Source organism: Pseudophryne corroboree, chromosome 2, assembly GCF_028390025.1.
Source record: "Pseudophryne corroboree isolate aPseCor3 chromosome 2, aPseCor3.hap2, whole genome shotgun sequence".
NCBI classification, from domain to species: domain Eukaryota; kingdom Metazoa; phylum Chordata; class Amphibia; order Anura; family Myobatrachidae; genus Pseudophryne; species Pseudophryne corroboree.
In genome coordinates this window covers 817,540,551-817,554,098 of record NC_086445.1, presented here as the reverse complement: position 1 = coordinate 817,554,098, position 13,548 = coordinate 817,540,551, and the positions used below count along the sequence as shown (strand labels likewise).

The following is a 13,548-nucleotide window of genomic DNA, read 5'->3' as shown; positions in this document are numbered from 1 at the left end:
TTCTGGCCACCGACAGCATCTCTTGCACGCCCCTGTCGTTTTTTAAAAAATTCTGCACCACCAAATTCAAGGTATGTGCAAAACATGGGACGTGCTGGAATTTGCCCATATTTAATGCACACACAATATTGCTGGCGTTGTCCGATGCCACAAATCCACAGGAGAGTCCAATTGGGGTAAGCCATTCCGCGATGATCTTCCTCAGTTGCCGTAAGAGGTTTTCAGCTGTGTGCGTATTCTGGAAAGCGGTGATACAAAGCGTAGCCTGCCTAGGAAAGAGTTGGCGTTTGCGAGATGCTGCTACTGGTGCCGCCGCTGCTGTTCTTGCGGCGGGAGTCCATACATCTACCCAGTGGGCTGTCACAGTCATATAGTCCTGACCCTGCCCTGCTCCACTTGTCCACATGTCCGTGGTTAAGTGGACATTGGGTACAGCTGCATTTTTTAGGACACTGGTGACTCTTTTTCTGAGGTCTGTGTACATTTTCGGTATCGCCTGCCTAGAGAAATGGAACCTAGATGGTATTTGGTACCGGGGACACAGTACCTCCAACAAGTCTCTAGTTGGCTCTGCAGTAATGATGGATACCGGAACCACGTTTCTCACCACCCAGGATGCCAAGGCCTCAGTTATCCGCTTTGCAGTAGGATGACTGCTGTGATATTTCATCTTCCTCGCAAAGGACTGTTGAACAGTCAATTGCTTGCTGGAAGTAGTACAAGTGGGCTTACGACTTCCCCTCTGGGATGACCATCGACTCCCAGCGGCAACAACAGCAGCGCCAGCAGCAGTAGGCGTTACACGCAAGGATGCATCGGAGGAATCCCAGGCAGGAGAGGACTCGTCAGACTTGCCAGTGACATGGCCTGCAGGACTATTGGCATTCCTGGGGAAGGAGGAAATTGACACTGAGGGAGTTGGTGGGGTGGTTTGCGTGAGCTTGGTTACAAGAGGAAGGGATTTACTGGTCAGTGGACTGCTTCCGCTGTCACCCAAAGTTTTTGAACTTGTCACTGACTTATTATGAATGCGCTGCAGGTGACGTATAAGGGAGGATGTTCCGAGGTGGTTAACGTCCTTACCCCTACTTATTACAGCTTGACAAAGGGAACACACGGCTTGACACCTGTTGTCCGCATTTCTGGTGAAATACCTCCACACCGAAGAGCTGATTTTTTTGGTATTTTCACCTGGCATGTCAACGGCCATATTCCTCCCACGGACAACAGGTGTCTCCCCGGGTGCCTGACTTAAACAAACCACCTCACCATCAGAATCCTCCTGGTCAATTTCCTCCCCAGCGCCAGCAACACCCATATCCTCCTCATCCTGGTGTACTTCAACACTGACATCTTCAATCTGACTATCAGGAACTGGACTGCGGGTGCTCCTTCCAGCACTTGCAGGGGGCGTGCAAATGGTGGAAGGCGCATGCTCTTCACGTCCAGTGTTGGGAAGGTCAGGCATCGCAACCGACACAATTGGACTCTCCTTGTGGATTTGGGATTTCAAAGAACGCACAGTTCTTTGCGGTGCTTTTGCCAGCTTGAGTCTTTTCAGTTTTCTAGCGAGAGGCTGAGTGCTTCCATCCTCATGTGAAGCTGAACCACTAGCCATGAACATAGGCCAGGGCCTCAGCCGTTCCTTGCCACTCCGTGTGGTAAATGGCATATTGGCAAGTTTACGCTTCTCCTCCGACAATTTTATTTTAGGTTTTGGAGTCCTTTTTTTTCTGATATTTGGTGTTTTGGATTTGACATGCTCTGTACTATGACATTGGGCATCGGCCTTGGCAGACGACGTTGCTGGCATTTCATCGTCTCGGCCATGACTAGTGGCAGCAGCTTCAGCACGAGGTGGAAGTGGATCTTGATCTTTCCCTAATTTTGGAACCTCAACTTTTTTGTTCTCCATATTTTATAGGCAGAACTAAAAGGCACCTCAGGTAAACAATGGAGATGGATGGATTGGATACTAGTATACAATTATGGACGGACTGCCACGGTTAGGTGGTATAAAAAAACCACGGTTAGGTGGTATATATTGTAATACAATTATGGATGGACGGACTGCCTGCCGAGTGCCGACACAGAGGTAGCCACAGCCGTGAACTACCGCACTGTACACTGGTTGATAAAGAGATAGTAGTATACTCGTAACAACTAGTATGACTGACTATGACGGTATAAAGAATGAAAAAAAAACCACGGTTAGGTGGTATATATTATAATACAATTATGGATGGACGGACTGCCTGCCGACTGCCGACACAGAGGTAGCCACAGCCGTGAACTACCGCACGGTACACTGGTTGATAAAGAGATAGTAGTATACTCGTAACAACTAGTATGACACTATGACGGTATAAAGAATGAAAAAAAAACCACGGTTAGGTGGTATATATTATAATACAATTATGGATGGACGGACTGCCTGCCGAGTGCCGACACAGAGGTAGCCACAGCCGTGAACTACCGCACTGTACACTGGTTGATAAAGAGATAGTAGTATACTCGTAACAACTAGTATGACACTATGACGGTATAAAGAATGAAAAAAAAACCACGGTTAGGTGGTATATATTATAATACAATTATGGATGGACGGACTGCCTGCCAAGTGCCGACACAGAGGTAGCCACAGCCGTGAACTACCGCACTGTACACTGGTTGATAAAGAGATAGTAGTATACTCGTAACAACTAGTATGACTGACTATGACGGTATAAAGAATGAAAAAAAAACCACGGTTAGGTGGTATATATTATAATACAATTATGGATGGACGGACTGCCTGCCGACTGCCGACACAGAGGTAGCCACAGCCGTGAACTACCGCACTGTACACTGGTTGATAAAGAGATAGTAGTATACTCGTAACAACTAGTATGACACTATGACGGTATAAAGAATGAAAAAAAAACCACGGTTAGGTGGTATATATTATAATACAATTATGGATGGACGGACTGCCTGCCGACTGCCGACACAGAGGTAGCCACAGCCGTGAACTACCGCACTGTACACTGGTTGATAAAGAGATAGTAGTATACTCGTAACAACTAGTATGACACTATGACGGTATAAAGAATGAAAAAAAAACCACGGTTAGGTGGTATATATTATAATAATACAATTATGGATGGACGGACTGCCTGCCGACTGCCGACACAGAGGTAGCCACAGCCGTGAACTACCGCACTGTACACTGGTTGATAAAGAGATAGTAGTATACTCGTAACAACTAGTATGACTATGACGACGGTATAAAGAAAGAAAAAAAAATACCACGGTTAGGTGGTATATAATTATACAATTATGGATGGACGGACTGCCTGCCGAGTGCCGACTGCCGACACAGAGGTAGCCACAGCCGTGAACTACCGCACTGTACTGTGTCTGCTGCTAATATAGACTGGTTGATAAAGAGATAGTATACAACAATATACTACTATACTGGTGGTCAGGCACTGGTCACCACTAGTCACACTGGCAGTGGCACTCCTGCAGCAAAAGTGTGCACTGTTTAATTTTAAATTAATATAATATTATGTACTCCTGGCTCCTGCTATAACAACCTGCAGTGCTCCCCAGTCTCCCCCACAATTATTATAAGCTTTTATACATTGATGTGCAGCACACTGGGCTGAGCTGAGTGCACACAGACTGAGTCACACTGTGTGACTGCTGTGTATCGTTTTTTTCAGGCAGAGAACGGATATAGCAGAGAACGGATATATTAAATAAAAGTTAACTTAACAACAACTGCACTGGTCACTGTGGTAAACTCTGTCTGCACAATCTCTCTCTCTCTCTCTCTCTTCTAATCTATTCTAATGGAGAGGACGCCAGCCACGTCCTCTCCCTATCAATCTCAATGCACGTGTGAAAATGGCGGCGACGCGCGGCTCCTTATATAGAATCCGAGTCTCGCGAGAATCCGACAGCGTCATGATGACGTTCGGGCGCGCTCGGGTTAACCGAGCAAGGCGGGAAGATCCGAGTCGCTCGGACCCGTGAAAAAAAAAGTGAAGTTCGTGCGGGTTCGGATTCAAAGAAACCGAACCCGCTCATCTCTACTTTGAACCCCTGCAGACTTGTGTCTGCCGGAAAGAGAGATCCAAGGTAGGTTTTAAATCTAGGATCGAGCACGGTGGCCAAAATGTAGTGCTCTGATTTCAACAGATTGACCACCCGTGAATCCTTGTTAAGCGAATTAAGGGCTGCATCCACAAGTCCCACATGCCTAGCGGAATCGCTCCCTTTTAGCTCCTTCTTCAATGCCTCCAGCTTCTTCTGCAAAAGCCTGATGAGGGGAATGACCTGACTCAGGCTGGCAGTGTCTGAACTGACTTCACGTGTGGCAAGTTCAAAAGGTTGCAGAACCTTGCACAACGTTGAAATCATTCTCCACTGCGCTTGAGACAGGTACATTCCACCTCCTATATCGTGCTCAATTGTATAGGCTTGAATGGCCTTTTGCTGCTCCTCCAACCTCTGAAGCATATAGAGGGTTGAATTCCACCTCGTTACCACTTCTTGCTTCAGATGATGGCAGGGCAGGTTCAGGCGTTTTTGGTGGTGCTCCAGTTTTCTGTACGTGGTGCCTGTACGCCGAAAGTGTCCCGCAATTCTTCTGGCCACCGACAGCATCTCTTGCACGCCCCTGTCGTTTTTTAAAAAATTCTGCACCACCAAATTCAAGGTATGTGCAAAACATGGGACGTGCTGGAATTTGCCCATATTTAATGCACACACAATATTGCTGGCGTTGTCCGATGCCACAAATCCACAGGAGAGTCCAATTGGGGTAAGCCATTCCGCGATGATCTTCCTCAGTTGCCGTAAGAGGTTTTCAGCTGTGTGCGTATTCTGGAAACCGGTGATACAAAGCGTAGCCTGCCTAGGAAAGAGTTGGCGTTTGCGAGATGCTGCTACTGGTGCCGCCGCTGCTGTTCTTGCGGCGGGAGTCCATACATCTACCCAGTGGGCTGTCACAGTCATATAGTCCTGACCCTGCCCTGCTCCACTTGTCCACATGTCCGTGGTTAAGTGGACATTGGGTACAGCTGCATTTTTTAGGACACTGATGACTCTTTTTCTGAGGTCTGTGTACATTTTCGGTATCTCCTGCCTAGAGAAATGGAACCTAGATGGTATTTGGTACCGGGGACACAGTACCTCCAACAAGTCTCTAGTTGGCTCTGCAGTAATGATGGATACCGGAACCACGTTTCTCACCACCCAAGATGCCAAGGCCTCAGTTATCCGCTTTGCAGCAGGATGACTGCTGTGATATTTCATCTTCCTCGCAAAGGACTGTTGGACAGTCAATTGCTTGGTGGAAGTAGTAAAAGTGGGCTTACGAGTACGACTTCCCCTCTGGGATGACCATCGACTCCCAGCAGCAACAACAGCAGCGCCAGCAGCAGTAGGCGTTACACGCAAGGATGCATCGGAGGAATCCCAGGCAGGAGAGGACTCGTCAGAATTGCCAGTGACATGGCCTGCAGGACTATTGGCATTCCTGGGGAAGGAGGAAATTGACACTGAGGGAGTTGGTGGGGTGGTTTGCGTGAGCTTGGTTACAAGAGGAAGGGATTTACTGGTCAGTGGACTGCTTCCGCTGTCGCCCAAAGTTTTTGAACTTGTCACTGACTTATTATGAATGCGCTGCAGGTGACGTATAAGGGAGGATGTTCCGAGGTGGTTAACGTCCTTACCCTTACTTATTACAGCTTGACAAAGGCAACACACGGCTTGACAAATGTTGTCCGCATTTCTGGTGAAATACTTCCACACCGAAGAGCTGATTTTTTTGGTATTTTCACCAGGCATGTCAACGGCCATATTCCTCCCACGGACAACAGGTGTCTCCCCGGGTGCCTGACTTAAACAAACCACCTCACCATCAGAATCCTCCTTGTCAATTTCCTCCCCAGCGCCAGCAACACCCATATCCTCCTCATCCTGGTGTACTTCAACACTGACATCGTCAATCTGACTATCAGGAACTGGACTGCGGGTGCTCCTTCCAGCACTTGCAGGGGGCGTGCAAATGGTGGAAGGCGCATGCTCTTCACGTCCAGTGTTGGGAAGGTCAGGCATCGCAACCGACACAATTGGACTCTCCTTGTGGATTTGGGATTTGGAAGAACGCACAGTTCTTTGCGGTGCTTTTGCCAGCTTGAGTCTTTTCAGTTTTCTAGCGAGAGGCTGAGTGCTTCCATCCTCATGTGAAGCTGAACCACTAGCCATGAACATAGGCCAGGGCCTCAGCCGTTCCTTGCCACTCCGTGTGGTAAATGGCATATTGGCAAGTTTACGCTTCTCCTCCGACAATTTTATTTTAGGTTTTGGAGTCCTTTTTTTACTGATATTTGGTGTTTTGGATTTTACATGCTCTGTACTATGACATTGGGCATCGGCCTTGGCAGACGACGTTGCTGGCATTTCATCGTCTCGGCCATGACTAGTGGCAGCAGCTTCAGCACGAGGTGGAAGTGGATCTTGATCTTTCCCTAATTTTGGAACCTCAACATTTTTGTTCTCCATATTTTAATAGGCACAACTAAAAGGCACCTCAGGTAAACAATGGAGATGGATGGATACTAGTATACTTATGGATGGACCAGCGACTGCCGACACAGAGGTAGCTACAGCCGTGGACTAACGTACTGTGTCTGCTGCTAATATAGACTGGATGATAATGAGATGAAATCAATATAATATCACTAGTACTGCAGCCGGACAGGTATGTATATTTATTATGTAATGACTGATGACGGACCTGCTGGACACTGTCAGCTCAGCAGCACCGCAGACTGCTACAGTAAGCTACTATACTATAGTAGTATGTACAAAGAAGAAAGAAAAAAAAAAACCACGGGTAGGTGGTATACAATTATGGATGGACTGCCGAGTGCTGACACAGAGGTAGCTACAGCCGTGGACTAACGTACTGTGTCTGCTGCTAATATAGACTGGATGATAATGAGATGAAATCAATATAATATCACTAGTACTGCAGCCGGACAGGTATGTATATTTATTATGTAATGACTGATGACGGACCAGCTGGACACTGTCAGCTCAGCAGCACCGCAGACTGCTACAGTAAGCTACTATACTATAGTAGTATGTACAAAGAAGAAAGAAAAAAAAAACCACGGGGAGGTGGTATACAATTATGGATGGACTGCCGAGTGCCGACACAGAGGTAGCTACAGCCGTGGACTAACGTACTGTGTCTGCTGCTAATATAGACTGGATGATAATGAGATGAAATCAATATAATATCACTAGTACTACAGCCGGACAGGTATGTATATTTATTATGTAATGACTGATGACGGACCTGCTGGACACTGTCAGCTCAGCAGCACCGCAGACTGCTACAGTAAGCTACTATACTATAGTAGTATGTACAAAGAAGAAAGAAAAAAAAAAAACCACGGGGAGGTGGTATACAATTATGGATGGACTGCCGAGTGCCGACACAGAGGTAGCTACAGCCGTGGACTAACGTACTGTGTCTGCTGCTAATATAGACTGGATGATAATGAGATGAAATCAATATAATATCACTAGTACTGCAGCCGGACAGGTATGTATATTTATTATGTAATGACTGATGACGGACCTTCTGGACACTGTCAGCTCAGCAGCACCGCAGACTGCTACAGTAAGCTACTATAGTAGTATGTATAAAGAAGAATGAAAAAAAAAAAAAAACACGGGTAGGTGGTATACAATATTATATATATATATATATATATATATATATATATATATATATTATATACAATTATATATATATATATATATATATATATATATATATTAAACTGGTGGTGATTGATTATTAAACTGGTGGTCAGGTCACTGGTCACACTATCAGCAACTTGCAAGTAGTACTCCTAAGCAGACAATCACAAAATATATTATACTGGTCTGGTGGTCAGTGTGGTCACAATGGCAGTGTGGCATTGACTCTGGCAGCAAAAGTGTGCACTGTACGTTATATGTACTCCTGAGTCCTGCTCTCAGACTCTAACTGCTCCCCACTGTCAGTGTCTCCCCCACAAGTCAGATAATTAATACAGTCACACTATCTAATCTATATCACTTCAGCAAGTAGTAGTAGTATAGTAGTACTCCTCCTAATAATGCTCCCCAAAATTACTACTACTGTGTCTCTCTCTACTGTCTCACTCTCTTCTCTAAACGGAGAGGACGCCAGCCACGTCCTCTCCCTATGAATCTCAATGCACGTGTGAAAATGGCGGCGACGCACACACAAGTCAGATAATTAATACAGTCAGTCACACTATCTAATCTATATCACTTCAGCAAGTAGTAGTAGTATAGTAGTACTCCTCCTAATAATGCTCCCCAAAATTACTACTACTGTGTCTCTCTCTACTGTCTCACTCTCTTCTCTAAACGGAGAGGACGCCAGCCACGTCCTCTCCCTATGAATCTCAATGCACGTGTGAAAATGGCGGCGACGCGCGGCTCCTTATATAGAATCCGAGTCTCGCGATAGAATCCGAGCCTCGCGAGAATCCGACAGCGGGATGATGACGTTCGGGCGCGCTCGGGTTAACCGAGCAAGGCGGGAAGATCCGAGTCGCTCGGCCCCGTGTAAAAAAACCTGAAGTTCGGGCGGGTTCGGTTTCCGAGGAACCGAACCCGCTCATCTCTAGTCATATGATCACTCAATATTTTTATTAGCAACACTGATGTATCTAAATGTGTTTACCAGACCTCACTTTATATGAAATGGCAACATACAATACTGTAGATCAAGTAACAATTACTGTAACTGGCTCAGCCACTACGCCATCTAAAAATACCCCTCTCCTTTTGGAAAGCAGTTTATAAGGGCTGATTTAGCCATAGCACATACAGTTACGCTAACATGAACTCCACAGAAGATCCTGATTATCCACAGCAACTCCTCAATTATAGAGATGGATTCTTAGTCTCAAAGGTACAAATGAATTTGTATATTTGTCTATATTGACCAGTTGTCCATCTTTTTCAGGGAAAGTATTTTTTCTTTCAACAGATTTTTTTTCTCAGCAATGTAATCCTTTCATTTGTTTTCATGTTCAAATATTCACTAATTGCAGAGTTTAATCCACCGTACAGTATTCTGCATATTAAATCAAGATTTGCTAGTGCACACTTGATGATTACACAGAAAACAGTTCAAATCTCTATATATTGCTATTTCTTTAAATCTCTACATACTGTTGGGACATTAGTGAACATAAGCAAATCAAAATTCCTGTACAGAGTAGCAAATGTATATTATTATATTAGAACATTTAACTTTATTAGTGATTCTTAAAAACATTCTTTAATGTCACATTATTGACTAGAAGGGGGAACTCATCTTATATTGGAGCCTAAGATAAATAAAACTAAATACTAGGAGCAGTTATTGTACGCTCATAATAAAAGAGATTACACAAATGTGAATCCTAGAGATGATGTACATCTTGCTATACTATACAGTAATAAATATAGTATTGCTCTTTTTTCTAACTTTGTTTTAGTATCCAAGGTTCACACAGGTGCACTACTTGTGCCCCAAACCAAGGGGTAAATTTACTAAAGCTTCTAAACCAGAAAGTTGGTTATGTTGCCCATAATAACCAATATGATGCTGTCTAACATTTTCTAAAAGGCAATAGTTGCTATGGGCAACATCACCAATTATCTGTTTTAGAAGTTTTAATAAATTTACCTCCAAGTGTCCCCTTGCTATATTGTCACCAGCCCTGGCTAATAATAACTAATGCTGGATATGTTAATTTGCTTTTGATGATTTTTTATTTTGGCTTTTTCAGTTACTGTAAATGAGTTTTAGAGAGCTGAATTTCAGGTCAAGAGCAAGTACAGTAATAATAGCTAATGCCCCCTACACATTAGGCATCCTGCCGCCGAGGTGCCCAACGACTGATAAGGCCGGCGGGTGACCCGGCGGCGGGGGGTGAGTGAAGTTTCTTCACTCCCCCGTCACCCGGCTCCATAGTACTGCATGCTAATATGGACGAGATTGTCCATATTGGCTGCATGCAAAAGCGATGGGGCACCAATGATGAACGAGCATGGGGCCGCGCATCGTTCATCATTGGTGCCTACACACTGAACAATATGAACGAGTTCTCGTTCATTAATGAAAGAGAACGTTCATATTGTTCTGTTATCTGCCAGTGTGTAGGGACCTTTACAGTGTTATGACGTGCAGTAGTCAGTGAGTGAGCATTGCATTTCCTAAAGATTTCTGAAATATACAATATTGCATGTGGAAAGGATTTGCCCCTTTGCAGATGTGCCCTTTAGTGTGCTGGGGGGTGTATGATTCTGTCTGTCATGTGAAAGAGGGTCAATTGTTTCATCATAGATATTTTCTTCTTGCTTTCAGTTTATATCTGTCTTCAGACTTTGCAAGGCTAGGATGCATGTGTCAGTGGTGGAATATGGGTCCAGGGCAGAACTGTTGGCAACAATGTAAGCAGTTGCAACAGGGTGCCAGCCCTGAAGAAGGCACATCTCCTCCATTGTTTCAGCTTCCACTGCCCCCTAAGCCCCAGCAAGCTTTATATGTGATTAAGATACAGCCACAGAGGGGGCCATACGATAGCCTGGAGGGCAGGCATGTGGTGAAGATGCGCTGTAGTGCTGTTCGGTGCCTGTGAGGGCATGCTATGGGCACTGGCAGTGATTGCTCTGCCAAGCCATCATCTGTGGGCTGTAAGGACAGCGGGAGTCGGAACAGCTCAGTACCGACATTGAACACAGAGGTTTCCCCATTCAGAAGGCAGAGGTTAAAGAACTCTGATGTCTTTTCCATAGGTAGCGCAGCTGTTCCTGTGCATATGATGCACCCTCCTGTGCTGGGCCCCTCTTCTACCATCTGCTCTGCCCTGCTTCCTCCAGTGAATATTTCTACATGTCACCCCACTCCCAAAACTCTATTGTGTACAAAAGTGGTGGGCCCAGAAGAAAATGACAGGATGTAGTTATGTGACCGGCAGTCAGGAGACCGCCAGTCACAATACCTCCCACTACATCCCGCCCCCTCACAATCCTGATGGTCGGCATGCCAACCAACAGGGACTATTCCCACTCATGGGTGTCCATGACATCCATAGAGTGGGAATAGAACCCGTGGCAACTGCAGGTCACCACCGAGCCCGCAAGGGGCTTGTTGTGCTCTCCCCCTCCACCCTGGCATGCCGCTGCCGGGATACCGGCGGAGGTATGCTGACCGGTGGTCTCCTGACCGTCGGTCATGCATACCACACCTGAAAATGACAGGGGGGGCACCATAACAAGGGGAGGGTGGTAGTTAGTGGTAATAGATAAATTTTAGCGTACACCTAAGGCACGAGTGTTCCTGGAAATGTGGTGTGGCCTCACTACAAAAGGCATGGCCTCACTATATATGCCATCCCTATGAGCCACACCTCTAGTAGTGGTGCCCAATATACATTACACCACACAGTAGTAGTGCACCTTACACATTATTCCCACACAGTTGTAGTGCCCTTTACACATTATGCCAATTAGTAGTAGAAATGCTCCTTGCACAATAAACCACACAGTAGTAATAATGCCCCTTACACATAATGCCACAGAGTAGTAATGCCATTGTGCATTAAGCAACATAGTAGTAGTAGTGCCCCTTACATATAATGCCCACATAACACCCCTTGCGCATTAAGCCACATAGTAGTAATAGTGCCCCTTACACATGCTACAGAGTAGCAGTAGTGCCCTGCCACAGGCCTCCTCTCCCTCCATATAACCCTATATGCAGCAGTGTAGCACTCACTAGTTTAGTGCATCTGGTAGAGTGTGGAGCAGAGATAATGTCTCTTCCTACAGACAGGAACTGGGGATGGCCACTGCGGACAGTGGCGGGCTCAGCTGGGGGGCAGGGTGCCATTTTCTCACCAGGATGGTACAGTTTTTTGATCCAGGGCCACCCGCAGCTGCACTATGCATTTACATGGATGGCTGGGGGAGGCAGGCAGGCAGAGAGGATGCTCCCCAGCAGCTCTGTGCTAATACACATTAGGGATGGCCATCAACCATCGATAATTTAAAATCATTGATCATCTATGACCAATGTTAAATACTTTCACCATCGATGGAGTAGAACTAAATGATTTCCCGCCATCCATGGTTCAGAGCTACCAAATTTTATAAACATTTTTTTTCCAAGTGTCAGGATATGGAGCTTAGCTCTGCCCCAACACCTATGAAGACCTGCCCCCGGGCTTTAGTTGGCCCTCAGCTCTTTTAACAGTAATGCAGAGGTGATCATCGGTGGTTAAAACCATTGATGGTTCCCATACAGATGGTTTTATACCATCAGGGGTTATTCATCAATGGTACCATTGATGGATAACCCACTGATTAGCCATCCCTAATACACATTACACAAAAAGAGCATCTAGGCAGCTCCGCCTCCCTGGGAGCTGCTCTCTCCCAATCTTGGTCTCACTCAGAAGCTATGGCATGTGCAATGGTACATGTGCATCACGACAGCATTTTTTGTCACATCAGGCTGACTCTGCACGACTCTGCAGGGTACAGGAGAGTAAGAGTGCTGTGTGGTAGACATCGGAAATTAAAGCCACCAAAGCACTATTAAAGCCCACCAAACAAAGGTTTTACTAATTGTGACATTGTAGGGGGGAATGCTGTGGGAGGTGGACATTGAAGAAGGGGAGTGCTGTGAGAGGTGGATATTTAAGGTGGGAGTGCTGCGAGAGTGTTATGCTTACACTAGGTTCTGTAGGTTTATAGGCGGTGCCTTGTGGCACTCACAAAATTACCTACTGCCCAGGAGTCTGTTAGCCTCCTGCAGTGATAGGCTTCTCCTATCGCAGCCACCTTTCCAGGATGAATTAAGTCCGCCCCATACTCAGATGCCCCCAGGTTTTATTTATGGACAAGGTGACTATCAGAGGCTGGGCAGGGGTAAATGCAGTACGGTGAGACGTTCGCCAGACACAACCTTACTACTATGCTAAGGCACAGGCTGAGGAGTATATGAAAAGTGCACATGAGTGCAACAGTGCACAGGTTGGAATATAATCTTAACACAATCAATATGTACATGCAACAATGCACAGGGCTATTGGCAAAGAGACTGTATATACAAATGATTTGTAAATACAACAATGCACAGGATGTAATAAGCAACTTAATCAAATATGAATGCAACAATGCACAAGGTGGATTCAATAAAGAAATGTAGGCAAAAACAGCACCTGTGTGGAGGATCCACACCAAAACCTGAACACAAGGCTAGCTGGATCCGATCAGGATGAGGATCAGAACTTTTTATGCAGTATTTAATAGAGCAGGCAGACACTAGGACCCACCATGGCTCTAACAACCATGCGGACAGCACTTTCTCTGTCTGGTGTATAGATTCACCCATAACTAGTTGGGTGTGGCTGATGCCAGGCACCCTCTGTGATGTATATTAGTAGAAATGGTGCACCTTGCTCCTTCACT

At 45.7% G+C, this 13,548-nt stretch overlaps 1 protein-coding gene across 1 annotated transcript in view; it reads left to right on the top strand.

Moving 5' to 3' along the window:
• The first annotated feature begins 8,887 nt into the window (after nucleotides 1–8,887).
• The window catches only part of LOC135049805 (acetylserotonin O-methyltransferase-like), an 88,518-nt gene continuing 83,857 nt past the window's right edge, over nucleotides 8,888–13,548 (top strand). The window contains exon 1 of the mRNA XM_063955686.1: nucleotides 8,888–8,995. Within this exon, the coding sequence (XP_063811756.1) occupies nucleotides 8,924–8,995 (72 nt within the window). The 5' untranslated portion in view covers nucleotides 8,888–8,923. The remainder of the gene's footprint in view (nucleotides 8,996–13,548) is intronic.